General features: G+C 40.7%; 1 protein-coding gene and 1 long non-coding RNA gene across 3 annotated transcripts in view; one reads left to right on the top strand and one right to left on the bottom strand.

The window, feature by feature from the left end:
- Positions 1-15810, bottom strand: part of camkk1a (calcium/calmodulin dependent protein kinase kinase 1a) — a 35465-nt gene extending 19655 nt beyond the window's left edge. For both annotated transcript variants that reach the window (XM_089017811.1, XM_089017812.1), the window contains exons 1-8: positions 15482-15810; positions 13485-13532; positions 11536-11589; positions 9311-9362; positions 8524-8657; positions 5510-5546; positions 5148-5169; positions 3835-3923 (exon numbers count right to left, since the gene is read on the bottom strand). In XM_089017811.1, coding sequence (XP_088873937.1) covers positions 3835-3923; positions 5148-5169; positions 5510-5546; positions 8524-8657; positions 9311-9362; positions 11536-11589; positions 13485-13532; positions 15482-15796 — 751 coding nt within the window. In that variant the 5' untranslated portion in view covers positions 15797-15810. The remainder of the gene's footprint in view (positions 1-3834; positions 3924-5147; positions 5170-5509; positions 5547-8523; positions 8658-9310; positions 9363-11535; positions 11590-13484; positions 13533-15481) is intronic.
- LOC148886191 (uncharacterized) lies at positions 13785-15916 on the top strand. Its single transcript, XR_016117966.1, has 3 exons — positions 13785-13827; positions 15520-15574; positions 15751-15916. It is a non-coding gene; the product is annotated as an uncharacterized LOC148886191 (long non-coding RNA).
- Positions 15917-19383: the final 3467 nt, after the last annotated feature.

Below are 19383 nucleotides of genomic sequence, written 5' to 3'. Positions count from 1 at the left end.
CAGTCTTTGCTGCTGTGAAATGTAAATTTCTCCACTGTGAGACTAATAAAGGCATATCCAATCCAATCCGATCCAATCCAATCCAATAATGACTGAATACTCAGATTTACAAAATGTAGTTGCATTATCTTTTAATGTGTCGTAAATTGCATAAGCAAAGACAATATAGTACTGGAACTAAACGCCATGACTTGGGTTTTCTTTTCATTGACAGTAAATAACTTTTGTATCATAGGGATTTCCTCTAGACACGACAGAACTGGTCTGAAGAAGACAGCATTGTTTTTGGTTAGCAAGACACAGATCTGGTTGTTTTCTCAAAAATTTAACACAAAGACTGAAAATACAACCAAAACAACAAGGGCCTTAAAATGTAACCTTGGTGAACATCATACAAGTTGGGACACAGAGCAACCAAGGCTAACACAAAACGTCTTGTCTGCCAAGTAGATTCTAAACCATTCTGGAATGTTACTGCTAATGCACAACGGGTGATGAACGCACAACGCTGGTGTGAGATCTAATAGAACAAGAAACAGACCCCAGTGAATGTATTAATACAACACATCTTAACTAATTCACTGCCATTCCCAAATTTGTTCGAGTTTTGGTTTTATCTTTCCGGGGGTGCCAATAAGGCGCTGGTCAGACCTCCGGCAATGTTTTTCTTCCCACGAGTGGGCAGCATTTGCCTTTTGTCCATGTTAGCGCTTTGTTACGGCTTCAGCTGTTGTTAAAGCACTATATACATCAATATGTTGATGAGCCATACAATGAAACTTTGGGAAAGAGTAGTTGAAACTAGACTAAGAACAGAAGTGAACATTTGTGAGCAGCAGTATGGCTTCATGCAAATAAAAGAGTATGACAGATGCAGTGTTTGCTTTAAGAATGCTGATAGAGAAGTACAGAGAAGGTCAGAAGGAATTACATTGTGTCTTTGTAGATCTGGAAAAAGTGTATTACAGGGTGCCCAGATAAGAGCTGTGGTATTGCATTAGGAAGTCTGGAGTGACAGAAAAGTATGTCAGAGCGGTGCAAGACATGTATCATGACTGTAAGACAGTTGTGAGGTGTGCTGTCGGTGTGACGGAGGAATTCAAGGTGGAGGTGGGACTCCACCAGGGGTCAGCTCTGAGACCCTTCTTGTTTGCTATGGTGATGGACAGGCTGACAGACGATGTTAGACAAGAATCTCCTTGGACCATGATGTTTGCAGATGACATTGTGATCTGTAACGAGAACGGGGAACAGGTGGCGGAGAAACTACAGATGTGGAGATATGCCCTGGAAAGGAGAGGAATGAAGATCAGTCGTAGCAAGACGGAATATATGAGTGTGAACGAGAGGGATCCAAGTGCAAGAGTGATGCTACAGGGAAAATAGATAAAGAAGGTGGAGGATTTTAAGTACTTGGGGTCAACTGTCCAGAGCAATGGAGAGTGTGGAAAAGAGGTGAAGAAGCATGTCCAGGCAGGCTGGAGCGGCTGGAGAAAAATGTCAGGTGTGATGTGTGATAGAAGGGTTTCAGCTAGGATGAAAGGAAAAGTGTATAAAACCGTGGTCAGACCAGCCATGATGTTTGGACTGGAGACAGTGCCACTGAAGAAAAGACAGGAAGCAGAGCTGGAGGTAGCAGAGCTGAAGATGTTGAGGTTTTCTACGAATGAGTACATTAGAGGGACAAGTCATATTAGAGGCTTTGGAGAGAAAGTCATAGAGGCCAGGCTGAGATGGTTTGGACATGTCCAGAGGAGAGAGAGTGACTATATCGGGAGAAGGATGCTAAGCCTTGAACTGCCAGGCAGGAGACAGAGAGGAAGACCAAAGAGGAGGTTTATGGATGTTGTCAATGAGGACATGAAGATAGCTGGTGTGAGAGAAGAGGATGCACAAAACTGACTTAGATGGAGGACATTTATTCGCTGTGGCGACCCCTGAAGGGAAAAGCCGAAAGGAAAAGAAGATACATCAAAATGTATGTACGCTATTTTGTACAACTGCCCCCATTTGAAGCCCAGAAAACTCCAGACCCATATAGCTTATGGGTCTTTTCTCATGAAAGACAAGAGTCCAAGGTTTGTAACGCTGTACTGAATGTTTATGTAGTCCTAAAACTCCCTATTCTGTGGGTCCTGCAATTAGTAATAAGTAAAAATTACAAAAACCGTGGCACTGGAATTGACACATTTTTGGCAGTGAATGAGTTAAGAAGCAAGAATTGTTTTTGGTTCGCAGGCCATAGATCTGGTGGTTTTCTCAAAAATGTAACTCAAAGACAGAAAATAGAACCAAAACCACAAGTGCCTTAAAACGTAACCCGGGAGAACACCCACTAATGCCGGCGAAGGGTGATCCACTGTATCAAACGCTCGTGTGATGTCTAATAGAACAAGACACACACACAGACCCCAGTGTCAATATTAAACAGTACAACGCACCTTATTAAAAAGGTACAACAAATTGCTCATCATTACCATGCTTGCAAGCATCTATGATATGTGCTGATTATCATAACATCCAAAACAAAAGGAATTGCTGATCCGAACAAACAAGATGGTCTTGTGCCAACGGGCCGCTGACCTGCTTATTTTAAATCTGACCCTACTGCAACACATCTGATTCAAATGATGAGGATGTCATGTTTTTAGGGTTTCCTGATGAGCTGATCCTTAGAATCTATTGTCTTGAAGAAAGAAGCGATGGAAAAAAGGCAGCACAGTGTCCCCGGAGGACCGGAGCTGGACATGCCTAGTCGAGTATGAGCACATTCTAATAGCTATGGGTATTAATAAACAATAAATAAAATATGTCTTCGCATGGAGACTTTGATATAACCTGAAGCATGAAAAAAAATCAAGTAGAGTACTGAGAGGTGGGTTTTTCAGAAGAACCTCCTTCATCAAACTCGCTGAAAACCCCCTCAGCACAAGAGGTTATCTTCTTTTTAGTACTCTCCACACTTATCTGAAGGGTGCAATCGCAAGCGAGTATTGATTCTGGATCATTAGGACCAAAGCCTGGTGAAACCAATCTACTGCAGCATACCAGGGAACATGTAACGAAACATGATTTAAGGCAGCGATCCGCAGCCTCTGGGCCGTGGACCGCTACGGTCCGTTGGTCGTTTGGTACGGCGCTGCAGAGAACGAATACATAACTTTCATTACTTCTGTTTCATTCCTTTCTGAATCAATTTTATTCATTTTGGAATCTGAAACGTTTTATTTTGAAAAAAATACCAAATTGTCTGTCTACAATATCACTCTTAACGCATGTCAGGGATCGCTTATAGGTCACATGATGGGTTACTCCTAAAAGGAAACCGAGGAGCTGCATCATATAAGGCGAGGGTGAGTTGTATTTTTCATATACTTTGTACAGTATTTCCTTCGTATCTTATTTTGAAGGTATGGTTAAATGTGACCACAGCCAATCTAAGAAGAGTGTTGCGGCCAGATACGTTTTCATGCAGGTCTTATCATTTTATGTTGTTGTATTTTGTTATCTGTCACACCTTAAAGGCCAGTCCCAGAAAATATTTACTGACATTGATCCAGTCTGTAAGGAAAAACAATGTTGGGGCCACTGACTTAAGGTATAAACTGTAGTGTCGGCAAAGTATTGATAAGCTTGTAAGCAGACGCACTCTCGTATGTCCTGTTATGCTTCTGAATGCCATATGCTTCTGAAAAGTATCCTTTGAAGCAGACACAAAACAATGGTCATAATCCACACAATTAAATGTGGTCACAGTTTTTATGAGATTAAAAATGTCCCTTATAATTGTAGTCACTGACCCCCGTATGAGGCTTCAATGTAAAGGATACTCACAGTACTCAATACCAAGGATGACATCCCGGAAGTATAACCTTGCCTGTTCCTCTGACAATGGATTGTCAGTGGGTACTTCCAACACCGGCCTGCAAATTGAAAGTGCACACAGTTTTCCATTTCAGAAGCACTCTAATATGAGAAGCGGCGCTTGGTATTGATAGATTGCGAAATGGAAAGTCAAAGTCGAATATCGCCAACGCCACATTTATGTATGCCGCGGGCGTTTTTCGCCCAATTATAATTGAAAGCTTTCGCTGAAGGTAATTTTGGGGAGTGAATGCCATTGATCAGCACACTGTGATTACAAGGCCGGCCGGGATGTATGATAGAGTGTTACAATGTACCTGTTCTACAAGTGCTTTCAGTGCTGTTACATTGGGATATTCTCTGTACAATCAAGGCTGTATAAAAATCCGAGTACAATTCAGTAAATCTGGTTTCATTAAGTTTTGGTAGATAACTATTTCATCACAATTATGCAAACCGCCCGATAGACGAGGAAAAACTGTTGAAAGATGCAAAAGGGAGTTGTGGATTCAGATGGACTAATTACATTTTCACGATTCCCATTATGAAATTCATTTCCCTCTTTCAGGAAAGATGTCAGAGTGAAGTGATTCCACAACACGGTCATACACAAATTCAGTTAAATATGTAATGACCTGCCTTTTTTCCAGCAGGTACAGAACAGTATTCATGTCTGATGAAACAAAACTGTCAAGATTAGTCATTATTGACGTTTTTTCATTTTTGACATTATGCCTTTCTCATACAAATCAAAATATATCAATAGATCTTTCGCATTGGATGTTATTAAATAAGAAATGGGTAACTTGTGCTGTCAATCATTTTTTAGTAACTGTAAATGCACATTGCTTACTTCTCAAAAACGAGTGAGACTAAACCGATTTTTGTGGATCACCTTTGTAATCAAAAACAACATGTATCTTTCCTGACCTTGCGCTTCAAGATTAAAAGATCAAATCGTGAATCCGATCAACTGCGTGCATGCAAGCATGTCATGTTTAACCGCATTCCCTCGCGCCCTGATGTAATAACAACAGGTCTCATTTCATTTGATCCCATTTTTAGCTGTCTGGGGGAGGCAGCCCCTGCATGCAGGAGCTGACTTCTTCGGGTAATAAGTATGAACTTATTACAAATCCCTTTGAAGGAAAAAAGGCGCAAAGACCGGCACACCGCCGGCTCTGAGCGGATGGATGGAGGGAATGAGGAAATGAAGGGAAGAGGAGGAATAGAAACAGAAAGAACGAGCCTTCAAATATTCACAAAGGATGCGTTGCACTCACCCTTTGCGCATCAGCTCGAACACTGTAAAAAAAAAAGAGAGAATGCATAAGTAAATATGAATGCCAGAGACAAAATAAGTCAGCAATTCATGCAAACATGTCACGATGTTTGGCCGCCGCTCATCCTCACTCGCGGGTGTAGCGGGTCAACAGCAAATTTCTGGCAATGAATTGGACCATTGAATTGTGAAAATGGGCTATATTAAGCAAACGAGGGCTTTGACTGTCCAACTGTGACCTGGCAGTGCTGATGAGGGTTAGCATGTGCCATGGGGAGACGGAAAGGAAAGCTATGGACAAACTGAATTAGTTATAAGAAGGCCAGTTACCGAAACGACAAAAAGAGAATGCAACGTGCATACCCATGTGAAGGTTATCCTCGGATGGATCATCCAGCACCTGTTAGACAAACAAGGAGGTGACTGACAAGTAGTGACAAAACATTTTGAAAAATGACTGCCATCCCTTATGAGACAAAAATCGTTTTTCAATCTTTTAACTGTAATATATTGCAAGGTATTTTATATATTGTCATCAATGTCATTTCCCAATATATTTTACATTTTACATTCATGTATTATATATTGTCAATACATATATTGTACAATATATCATATATTGTCCATAATATATTATATATAGTTCACAATATATTATGATTGTAATAGAGTAAAGTCTCGTTATACCGATATCGGTTATATCGATAGTACTGCTTATTACGATACTATTTCTATGAACGCAAGGAGAGAATTACATGCGCACAGGGTCGGATATATAGATAGTCCCGGTTATATCGATATTTTTCGGACTCCCGAGAATATCGATATAACGAGACTTTACTGTATATTGGAAAATCTAAAAATGCCATTTTTCATTTATTGAAATACAGTAAAGTCTCGTTATATCGATATCGGTTTTATCGATAGTACTGCTTATTACGATACTATTTCTATGAACACAAGGAGAAAATTTACATGCCACAGGATCAGATATACTAGTGCAGCGTGTTCTACCGGAAACAAATTCCTTGTGTGTTCTACATACTTGGCAATAAAGATGATTCTGATTCTGATATCAATAGTCCGGTTATATCGATATTTTTTCCGACTCCCGAGAATATCGATATAACGAGACTTTACTGTATATTCAAAATATCATGTAATATATGCATTCATACAGGACCAAATATATGCAATTTTATATTTATAAATAACCATAATCATATTACATTTTATATTAGACAATATATTTAGTCTTATATGCAAAGATGTATGGCCAATATATGATAAAATGTCTAGATACATATTGTAATGTCATGAGAGTCTAGCTCTCAGCGGGGCAGGACAAGGAGTGCAATGGGCGACAGGTTTGAATGCAAACAAAGATTTTAATAAAGGTTTTCAGGGGGAATTCACAAGCAAAAAAAGGCAAGAATAGTGTCCCTTCCAATTCTCAAAGTATAACAAAGTCACTTTTGAGGTGAAACTGAAGATGAGGTTCTCTCACATGTATTTCTAGGCCTCACCCCTCTTGACGTCCTTCCTAGGTAGCCTAACCACCTTTAGCAAGGGTCCAAATTCAGTGTTCTGTCCTATGGTCCCAACTGGCGACGAGTTCCATGCAACAATCACTTTCTCTGTGTTTCTCCACAGAGCACAACAATGGAGCTTGTCTCCCCGGGCACCACACTCAGAGGCTCTCTGCCTTGCATGCCAATCAAGCCATGATCAGCCACAATTGTGGGGTTTGGATTGCTGCCTTCTACCAGATGGGCCCAAAACTCTCTCTCTGGGTGAAGCCATTTTAGGGGAAGATATTTCCCCTCCAGGACCCAGCCTCTCGTGACATCACCATATGTAGTATTATATGAAAATATAAAACAACTACATACAGATATAAAAATAAAAGAGGTCTTGTGACAGCTGAAAAGTCGTTTTCAACCTACGGTCTGTCAAAGTCATGTGTGAATTGTGCCAGTTCATCTGGGAATGTTGGTTTATTATCCAGTGCCGTGTTAGATCCAAAATATGCTGTCGAAGAGATAGGAATGACCTTAATTAGATGTAAAAGTGGGGGGAGAAGTATTGATTTATTTTTTAAATGCATCATTTGCATTTTAGTCGTGGATGATTACACAATAGCAGATCATTAAATGCCAGCTGAAAGACAAGTGGAAAGCTAATACAAAACAATCATAATAGCACTAGTGTGAGTTAATGTGCCATTTATATTTCAATATAGTACAGCGGGTGGTCCAGTGGTTTGTCCGCTGACCTCACAGCAATTTCACCTCGGGACTCCGTGAGTGGAGTTTGCATGTTCTCCCTGAGCCCGATTTTTTTTCTGGGTATTCCGGTTTCCTCCCACAATCCAAAAACATGCATGGCAGGCTGATTGAACACGCTAAATTGTCCCGAGGTGTAATTGTGAGCGTGGGTGGCTGTTTGTCTGTATCTACCCTGCGATTGGCTGGCAAACGGGTCAGGGTATCCGCTGCCTACTGCCCAAAGACAGCTGGGATAGGCCACAGCAACCCACGCGGCCCTCGTTAGAATAAGCGGACCAAAAATCGATGTATGGATAGATATTTCAATAAACACAATCGCAACATCACTATCATACTCAAACGTGTTGCCATTTTCAGCTAATTTAATTTCTAAGTCACATTAAAACATGGTTTGTTTTAATCAAAGACAGTTGGCTGAAATGTTTGTGTTAATCATGAAAATATGAGTCTTTTTAAATATAGTTTGAAAAGTAGTAAGTCATCACACAGAAAGAAGACTGGCCCGTCGCGGGGTAGTACTTTGGTGGCTGCTGACTAATGTAGTGGCTGACTAAGAGTGATTAAAAGAGTAACTCAATTTCAAATAAAAAAAGCGGTCGATACTCTATGACTCAGCATGGATGATATTCTTGCTTGTCCCTGCCATCTGTGACAAATGGACACAAAACATTCATTGGTTATTATCTGTTCTGCACTGCATGGGCTTCGATATTCATAACGGCACAACAAAAGGGACTGGAATGCAGTCTCCTCTTCAACTCAAAATAAAAGTTCTTTTGACCCAAGAAGATTTCAGGTGACATGATATGGTGGCAGGTTCACTGCTTAGAAAAAACATGGCACTCCCAATCTAATAATTGGAACCCTTATCGCCTGGATGTTTATACCGGCAGACGCTGGAGCCTCCCCTCTCTCTCTCACCCCCTCATTTTACTGGGCTTTGTATCACAGTTCAGGAGTCAGGTCGGTCATCTCCATTGCAACGACACAATGTAACATACATCCACACTCTCACATGCTCACACAACATTCTAATTTGAGTTCTTGGATACAGTATGTATTTGTTTTTCCACTAAGTGATCAACTCACCTCCACTAGTTTCACAATGTTGACATGATCAAGCTTTTTGAGGATGGCGATTTCTTGGTAGACTCTTTCCAATGGGCCCAAGAATTTAGGCTGCTCTCCTTGGACTGCTTTTGGTCCTCTCGGAGGTGGGCGACCTGCAAAATCCCCAAAGTGCACACATACACACACATTTAGAATAAAAAAAAACATTCAAACTTGATTTGTACAAATGCAATTAAGAAATATATTTCATGGTGCACCGGCACAAATACACACACACACACACACACACACACACACACACACACACACACACACACACACACACACACACACACACACACACACACACACACACACACACACACACACACACACACACACACACACAAACGAGCACACACTTGGAAACAGTTGCATTGATTACCAATAGCAACAAGAGTAGAATTGAGGGGGAGTGTGTGTTAATGATTTCGTCATATTGAAAAAGTAATCATGATTTGGGATATTGGCATGCTGTTCATGCAAGAACATCATTTTAATGCCTTCACACACACGTACGTACGCACACACACAACCAAATGGTGTGATTAGATCCTTTGTAATAGCCCGTTTGATGCAGCAATTCAGTGCCAGTGGGCCTCAAAACCAATTACAAATATGCTTTGATGATGATTTTTTTACCCTTCATCTGTACATGGAATTCTTTGAAAAAAAAAAAACAATCCTCCTGATAGGTTTTTTTTTTCTCCAATATAAAAAGTTGACTTTTTGTGTTGTTGAGGGCTCGGGGAGGGTCTTGACTTACGTGGAAAACCACACTGCTTCATTAACTTCTTCTTGGACACCACTTTCATGGCCTGCAAGGCAAAAAGCAATTTTTATTATATATAGCAGAAACAATGTATTGGCAGGTGTGTATCTGCGACCTCACAGCGTTATAATTAAAGCTTTGACTGATTTTTTTAATCTCCTTATAACCTTTATGTAAGAAAATGTACAAAAAGCTACTGCTGACCGAAAGTTTGACTGTGAAAGTAACTTTAGTCATCTTATTAGTAGTGGTGAGATCAAATGTAAAATATGGATGGATTATGTGCAGCCTGGTGTAGCCATTTTAGACCACGATATTCATCAAGGAGGAGACTGTGCTGAGCGGTTGCACCTTTTCGCCAGCACAAACATATGTCATCGCTGGACAACTCTGGGGCGATTGTGCTTTTTTTGCGCCTGTCATGGGCAGCATTTTCACAGCCTCACTTTGTTCAGTGGATACGTTGGTACTGATGGACGGTCTTCGGCTGGATGGATGCTTGGCTTAAGGAGCCCGCGATGAGAAGAAAGGAGCGTCACCACAGAGCGCAGATGCGTATGTGGAACTGTCGCGGCTTGGAATTGATGCACATTTCAGAATCAGAATCAGAATCATCTTTATTGCCAAGTATGTAGAACACACAAGGAATTTGTTTCCGGTAGAACACGCTGCACTATATCGTCGTCAAAAAAAAAAAAAAAAAAAACTGCTAAGTGGCACTATACAGTTCCATTTTGGCTACTGTTGAAAGAGTTCAAAGATTTACGTTCAAAATTTACGTGGGAGATACGAGACAATCTTTTCGTCAGCTTCATGTTTGCTTTCTGCATTTAGCTTGTGGCAGACGTGCACATTTCACCCTAACGTCATTGATCCACTGCTGAAAAGGACTCTTGATTATCTCCTCTTTCATCGAGAACTGCTTCATACAACAAAGAGGATGCAGAAAGTGCTTAAGATTGAATGACTGTCTATGTCTTTTATGTTGTCACATTATTCATTTAGTTGTGTTGTTGTTTTGACTTTAAGATGGCACCGAGAGTGTGCCTGCCTTTACAGCAGACCTGTATTTTGTTTTTTTACTTCTTCCTTTCATGACTTTGCTGCTGCCAAATGGTAAATTTCTCCATTGCGAGACTAATAAAGGCTGATCTCATCCAATCCAAAAGTTTGTCTCACATTTCAGTGTCATGGTTCAAGATTCAGCTCTGTGTTGTGATTTTTTCTACAAATGATTTTTCTACAACATGCATTCATTGAACATTGTAAATTGTCCATTGGTGCGCAAGTGGAGGAAAATCCCTCAAATGGTGTAAACCTAACATAGAGCAAACCTCTACCAATTTTTTAATTCGTGTTTTTCTCTTTTTATGCACTGCAGCACTGAGAGAGCAGTTACTATAGAAGTTGTGGTAACGTTAGTGATCAATTTGGATCCCCAAGGAGACGATTGACATGTACGCCCTGCCTTGTTGTCTGAGTGTGTACAGGACTTAACTCAGTGAATGTGCAGTACAAGCTGCAGATGGGACAAAATAAGCTTGTGTGAAACAAAATTCAAATTACCAGAGTACAGAATCAACCTTTTACATCTGTCATTATTCATCTGTTTCACTCTTGATTCCTGTCACAGTTATTAGGATTCTACTCAGAAATCATTGGCAACCAGTTCAAGGTTTCTCGCAACCCCCACCTTCCGCCTACTGTCTGAAGACAGCTGGGACCGTGAAACTTGTGAGAATAAGTAGATTACAAAATGCATGGACGGATACTCAGATGTCACCGGAGACAAGCTCCAGTACCCACAGTCTGTCCATTTCTGTTGCAGTCCACAATCAACATCAGCAGTGAATGCTTTGAAAAATAAAAATGGGCATGTCTTTAAAAAATGAGAAGAAGAAACAAAAAACAAATAATCATCCTCGTAAACACTTCACTGATAACCCAGCTGTTGTTGTTTTTTTATTTTAGCCAACATTTTTTTTTCAGCATTAGACCCATGTGTAGGTGGTCAGGTTAGGTGGGCGTGAAAAGCACAGACCTGCATTGTCTGACAAATTGGTTTCTACCAAGTAACGAAAACGAGAAGAATATACCATAAAAAAAACTTCTGGTGATGAAAAACGCAAAATTGAGACGTGTGTCATAACTGTGATGGAAAGAAAAACAATTGACTAACTAGCTAATTTACGAACCAGTAAATATATTTTCCAACTCACATAATGTTTGTCATCATCCTCATTGTATGCAAGTTTGACCACACCATAAGAACCCTGCAAAACAAAGATCCAGCTGTCAATCCAGGCTTCTCCCTCCCCATAGTTTAATGCTCAGTAAAAAAAAAAACATCAAAGAAATGCATCCAAACGAGACGATAGGACTTAATGCATTCAAAACGAAAGTTTTGGGCTCGGACAGCTTCCCGGAACACACACACCGCTCCAGGATCTCGACTTACTGTGCTACTTTCAGTTGGGTTGTCTGCCTCTAGCATTTTTCTCTCACATCGCTGCTTTTAAATTAAACCAAACATGTGGAAGACAGGTTGCGTGCTTTATGACTTAAACTAACGGACACAATAATTACTTTTGTCATATTCCTTCCAATTTTTCAAAATGGAGACAAAAGAATCAGAAATTGTTGGGAACGGTGTATGATATGCATTGACTGATACAGTTCATTTTGTGTCCCAACATTCGTAACACATCCTCATCTTCATCTACAATGTTTAATCATAAAATACATGCTTTAAAACATAGGTGTCAAACTCGCGGCCCAGGGGCCATATCTGGCCCACCACATCCTTTTTTTGTGGCACACAGAGGCATATCAAGCATGTCAACTTGAACGATGCTTGCTAAAATGGTTAATTCTGATTTGTAAGAAATAAGAGACATATTACCAACTTTATTTTTAGAACCAAACCCCTCGGTACGGCAACTTCAACAAATGTTGAAAAGTTATGATTGGTATTTTTTTTATTTGTTTACAGTCATCACAAATATCCAAAGGAAATGGTAATTAAAATGTGGCCCATGACAAGAAATTAGTTTAACACCTCTGTCAAAGATAATGTGTCTCTCGTGTTTTGTGTCGCAAAAAATAGATCACAAAAGAAACATATGAAGGACATTGTCACGTTTTGGTTTGCGACCAATGGATGGCACTGTAGGGCCCAGCCTGCAGCTGCACACGTGTGGGTCATTTTAATCAATAGCAGTTAAAAGGACTCCCGGCACAACCATTTAGTGTCGGGTCATTGTTTGTTTCACACCATGAGGTGTGTTTCGTCATGTCATGTTTTAGTCATGCTTTTGTTTGCTACTTTGGACCTTTTTGTTCAGATGACTGTTGTTTAAGATTTTGTTCTTGCCGACTTTATTTAATGCAATTTGTCAAATACACCCTGCTCCTCGCTCCTGCCTGCTTTTTTGGAGGCCTGGGGGTCCACCACCACTACCTTATCAATTGTGACAGACATAACTGCTAGCACCAAAACTGACCGGATTTAATCAGGAATATTTATATCCAGTAGCTATTGTTTTACATGCTAAATAAATAATGCCGGTGTGTGACTTGTGATGATACTGCACTATATTAACTATTTCATGCCATGTAACCGGATATAATGGATGGCTGTCCACTGTAGTAACCGCTGTCCCTTAAAGGTTTTAAAGCAAAGAGCTTCAAAATTTGAACGTTTTCCCTAATTCAGGGGTGTTAAACTCACTTTTTTGCCCCGGGACACATTGTAGTCATGATATCCTCTTGAGGTCCGTTATGAATTTCGGGAAACCATGAGAATGTTTCATCTCCTCCACATATTACATATAGAACACACAATAAATTAATGAATAACTAGTTTTCAAATCTGAAGTCAAGAATAATGACTCATTGTGGTTTACATGGGACAATTGGAAGCTTTAGTTCAGACTTTAGCAAGCATTATGTCTCTTGACATGCTTAGTTTGCTTTCGTGAGCTGAATAAAATGATATGGCAGGCCAGATCTGGCCCCCCGGGCCTTGACTTTGGCACCAGTGCCCTGATTAATTCCCCATGGCGAGATAAATCAACTTTCTTTTCAGTGTATCGTGTGCAAGCGATCTTTGAACACCACAAATCCACAGTGAAACAGGGACGTGCCATTCACGCAACGCCAAACTCACCTTTCCAATTTCACTCTTCAACTTATACTGGTTCAATTGGATACAATCCTGTCATGGGGGAAAATTAAGAGGGGAAAGTGAGAGAGTAGAAACATAAACATTAATCAATCGTAACGCACACTGACAAAGAAAAAAATGCTGAATCAACACGCGGCTGTTTGTTCCCAAAGTTGATTTCGGGTAGCCGATGGTGCAGTCAGTAGTTGGTGTTTACTGTCTGCAGGGTCCATTAGAGTGGTATTGCTTTGAAAGGCTGCTTTGCAGTACCATAGCAACCACTGCCACGACAGGTCAGAGTCAGCCAGCCGGTGGAGGAGAGCAAACGACACACAGGCTTTGGATGGTATGGGGACGGATACACACACACATGCATACATACAAATCCGCACACACACGGCAAAGCCATTTAGTGCTCATATAGTAGGATCAAGAGATGGATCCCCAGTAAAATTGGATGTAACGCATATCTGACGAGAGTTGGTAGGTGGCAATGGCTCAAGCTAGAGCATCGCCTGAGGCTTGTGTTCGGAGGGTGAGAGCAGGGGAAGAACATTTTGTCGATGTTGCAAAAACAGACAGGAATAGCGTGATAAAAAAATAATACACAGCAGCAGCTCATGTTGCAAGGCCACCAGGCGAAAAAAATACTTTTATGAAGAAGGTTATATAAGGTTTTTCTTGTAGGGCTAGCAATATCGAGAAAAAAAAATCACCGCTGGGATGAGAATTTTGTGTTGGAGATTGCTGACTACTGTGATCGAGAGTGTGGGCAGGGACAAGAACGAGAGTGCGAAAAAAAGAGTTTAGCCTGGTCAAGTATATTAATGGGTCAAACTCTGGGCTGCTTTGGTTCAGAGGCATTCGGTTTATATATTTTTTTATTTAATGTTTAAAAGCAAAATACTGTTGCCATCATGGTGGTTTTCTTTAATTAGACTGTTGACAAAAAATACCGTATTTTCCGGTGTATAAGGCGCACTGGATTACAAGGCGCACCTTCAATGAATGAAAAACATTTTCCAAATATAACAAATATATAAAAGTTCCAAAATATAAGACACACCACATTATGAGGTGCTACAGTTGATGCTGGGGTTACACATCGCTTCTTCTACAGAGGGTAATGGAGTCAGTAGCTGCTGACAGTAGTTGCGTGACCTCTTGTGGTTCAATATTAGTTCACATATAAAGCGCACCAGGATATAAGCCGCAGGGTCATCTTTTGAAGACAATCAAGGCTTTATGGTAACACTAAACCAGATACACAAACATGTATTCATTTTAGGCAGCATGATTTGTGCAGTCAATGACAATGTTATCAATGACTATGATAAATTTGCATATTCAAGCTTGATTGGAAAATGTTAAAAAACATACAGTCGGGGAAACTAGTGCTATGAATGTGATAGCCCCCACTGTTGGACTATTGGCAATGTTATGATTGGTCCGTGCAAGCTAATGAGAGGACGAAAGAGGACAGTGGATATTTAAAAAGAAAAAGTGGGGGAGGTTACATATATAGAGTATTGTCGAAGCTAAAAAGTAGTGGTGCTCACATAGGTTTTGGTTTCTCTCCCTCTTCCCCCTCTCTCACATGGTTGTTTTTGAACAATTGGTCATGCAGTGCTGCAGCCGCCTCAGCTGAACTCACCACTTAGCATCACATATCAATGGCTGTGCACTTCATATCTGCAAATCCCATTTTTGACGCGAAACAATGTGCTTGCTAGCCTGCCAGAAATTAAGTTAAAAATGACGATCTTGTTTGATAGAACTGTGTCGACTCACTGTATCGTGTTTCATGACCCTATGTTGTACATTTTACATAGAAAGAAGCATTACGCAATCTGTGTTGGTCAAGATATTTTTATATATGTATTTTTTGTTGCTCTGCAAGCCCGAATTTAATCTGGGGTTTATTTTTTCCTTTACCAAAAAAAAACAAACAGAAAAACAATAACTCCAGGAAAATGGTCTCTACTCAAATGAATACTCACCTGTGTATCTGATATGGACACGCGTTTCGACTCCACAGTGGGCCTTCGAGCCACCCGAGGAGAAATCTGTGTGTAGTCTCCACCGCAGGAGAGGTATGTGCCTCTCTCCTGCAGAGAGAACTTCCTTCCAGTCAACTGAGGACGTGACGGTTGAGTCCTTTTGGGCTGATCCCTGTCCAGCTGAGCACGTCCATTTCTCACCGAAGCACCAAGATCTTCTGTGGACATGGCGGCCATTATGTCTGTCAGACTGGTGCTCTGTTTTTCAGAACTGGACCCCAACCTTTCGATGCCAGGCTCGCTGCTCATCGCCATGGCAAGGGGGGGAGGCAAGGGACTTGGCGCAGGCGGAGTTGGCGGGAAGCGGAATATTGAGCCTCCACCAGCATCAACGGGAACTGGACCAGCTGGCGTTCAGTGTTGGCTATCTTACAAGAGCTGGAAACCTGAAGGGGGAAAAATGTCATTTCTTACAACACAATACTATCTTCAGCAGTGTTTTATAAAAATATTAAAACGCCATGCTAATCTTCAGGGGAAAATTTCAAGATAAACCGAAAGTGCACCCACATGCACGAATCAACCAATACAATTCCAACGACGTCAACTTCAATGCCTTCCACTGACTTTTACAGTGTCCCTCACAAACTACTGTTGGTCGTATTACGCAAAGTGTAATAAAGCTAAAGAACTGTAAAAACTCAAATCAAAACCAGTGGAGGATCGTCAAGGCCTGCAAAGCCTTCTCTGCTGGCCTAAAAAAATCAGAATCACCGATAGATGTCAATTATTATATTCTGTCCATGAATTCTTATGAAATAATTCCAAATTGTCTTTCAGCTTCCTTTCATGACGTTTCCCCTGTTTCTAGATAGATGTGTGTTTTCGTATTTAAGCATTTACATTTCGGCCATCATTTGTTACCAGGGTCAACAATATACCTTCACAATCAGTTCTGCAGGCCTTAGAGCATGAAATGTGTTGATCAAACTGTTGCTTTAACCAATAAGATTTTGAGTTGGCGATTCACTAGACAATCATTGTTTGCGAAAACTGCTCTGATCAAAAGCTGCTAGTGACAAGAGCATACTGGCCAGAGCCAGAACACTGTATTGGTAGCGAGCTGCCAACCCACATTGGCTGAAGGAGAAAAAGAAATGGATTTGGTTGCAGATTTACTGTTCAAGCCTTTTTCAAGACGGACTTTTCAAGAAAAAAATAGTCATCATTAAAAAGAGTTGGTTAGTTATTTCCTGACTAATGATACCCTCTCGTGGGGTTGTACTAAATCAAACCACACTTTTTTTCAGTCTGGATTGATTCAGCCATAGCACTACTGAAGGCCTAGCGATGAAATACACCACCCACCACCAAATAAAACTAAACAACGGTAAACACCCCAAAAAAGGCACATTACCTCATCTGGAGCCTCATGTATTTTTGCTGTGGGCCACCAGGAGGCGCCTCACTCACACAAGCACACACACGCACACACACACGCACACGCGCGCACACACACACACACACACACACACACACACACACACACACACACACACACACACACACACACACACACACACACACACACACGCACGCACACACACACACACACACACACACACACACATGCACACACCTCCTACCCCAACCAATCCCTTATTGGCGGTCAGCCAATCTGTGCGCTTGGTCGATACTTAGGGAAGAGTCAGCATTTTGCCCTAAAAATGTAAACTAATTAGCTTTGCATCACACAGCCAAGAACAGTCAAGAGTCAAGATGAAGAATGGAAAGAGCAATGTTGGCGCACAAAAAGGCAACAATAAAGAAAAACACGGCGATTGAAGCAGATGCGCTGAAATACGCCACACTCGAATGGTTTCTGAACTCATCACGCGGCACACATCTGATGGAGGTGACACAGATGAAGTTTCTTTCTGTCCGTCCATCTATCCATTTTCTAATACGGTCATGCGAGTGTGCTCGAGGCTCTGCCAGCTGTATAAGGGCAGCCAGTCGCAGGGCACAATAGACAAACTACCATTCACAATCACAGTTTTCGACAGAGTACCTGACAAAAACCCACGCAGGCACAGGGGACAACATGCAAGCCCCGCATACAATATAATCAATGTTATCGTTCATTCAACCTGCTAACGCACACAATCACAGAACTCCAAAAGAAGAGCATTTATCTATTTGATCAATTTAGATTTGATTTTACCACGATTCAATATCAGACAATTGTAAAGGCTGTGAAGTGACTCATTGAGAGAAAAATAGAGATGTTACATGTTGTTCATTCTACTACAAAGAAAGGAGAACAAGTCTTTGAGACCATTTCTCTTTCAGACCATTATGAACGTGTGAGCAATATGCTGCGAGGTGAGTAGCAGCGGCGGTCTAATTATTCCTTTGAGCAGTAATGACATTTTCCTGAAAAGCAAACATTATGTACTCATTTTTGTCCTGTATGTGCAATTTGTTGTATCGAATGGGACCTGTACAAAATGTGATGCGACTATTAAAATGAAAGTCGATATATTAATTTAATTTTATTACAAACGAGTTTTCACATGAGCATCCCTCAAAATCCCGCAAAACATTCCAGATTTTATTTTATTATTATTTTATTATTATTTTATTTTGGACACTTGTAACAATGATTTAACATCTAGGGAAGCAGCAAAGGAAATGAACAATCATCATAATTTAAAAAATAATTCTTGCACCATTTAATATTATCCAGTGGCGGGGCGAGCATGTCAACACTAGGCCTTCAGTCTGAGTCCATGTCTGAATCAATTCAGAGCTGCGAGTGTGGTGTGATTTACGACATGTCCACTAGAGGAAGTCGTTGGCCAAGAAATAACTAGTGACTTGAAGAAACACTGTCATTCAACGGTTCGAATTTTTACGATGAAAGTCTGAATTCATGATAATCTCACAAAATTGCAATATTATTTGCTATTTTTGCGAGCTTCGGAGCTCTCCAACCTTTCTTGATGATGTCCATCTATTCTATAAAGTTTGCCTTAAACTGGATTTAACTGTATATCTGCAACCAAATCCATTTCTTCTCCTCCTTCAGCCATTGTGGGTTGACCAAACGGCTATTAAATCGACACGAAAATATATTTGCTTAGGCAGCTCTGTACAGATACAGTGTGCTAGCGCTGGCCAGTATGTACTTATCACTGGTGATACTATGATTGGCTAGTGACTTGCCAATCAAGTGACGAGCAATTCACAGTTTGTGAAAATGTTTACAGCGCCTATCAGCAGGCTTCACTGCCAACTCGAACTCTGATTCGTGAAAGCAAGAGTTTCATCAACATTGATTTTTAAGCTCCAGGGCCCGCAGAATTGATTTTGAAGGCGTCCAGGTACATTTCTGACTCTGGTAACAAATGATGGCTGAAATGTGATTGGTTAAATGCTTGAATACTGATATTGTCCATTTTGAAAATAAATGATGTTTGGCTACATCATTTAAATCCAACAATTTGGCAATAAAAGTGTGAATTTTCCGTATCGTTTAACTACATGCCAGATATTATATTGCATCTTTTGGATCCATATGAGATTTGAAAACAAAAATGAACATGTCCAAGGTTAAAAATGCAGCAATTGATACATGAAAACCAATGAAAGCCCCATGAGCCATGGTTGAATATCAAGCGACCATCTTTGCACAAGTTTAGCTACCCGAGAAGCAATAACGGTAAAAGCTCCAGAGTAGTTTGTTGGAAAAATGACTCCATTAGTGCGCCACTTTCATTCTTAGCAAGCTTCTATCACTCTGTGCCAGCATTCTTTTGCACGCACATGGCAAATACGATCCGAGGCCAAAGTAAAAGAGAACAGACGCCATTTGCAAAAGGTCGAGAAATGGGAACGGG

The sequence above is a fragment of the Hippocampus bargibanti genome, linkage group LG16, assembly GCF_051943395.1.
Source record: "Hippocampus bargibanti isolate YZ-2025 linkage group LG16, ASM5194339v1, whole genome shotgun sequence".
NCBI lineage: Eukaryota > Metazoa > Chordata > Actinopteri > Syngnathiformes > Syngnathidae > Hippocampus > Hippocampus bargibanti.
Note: the sequence above shows the minus strand (reverse complement) of the source record. Positions and strands in the feature narration are given on the sequence as shown.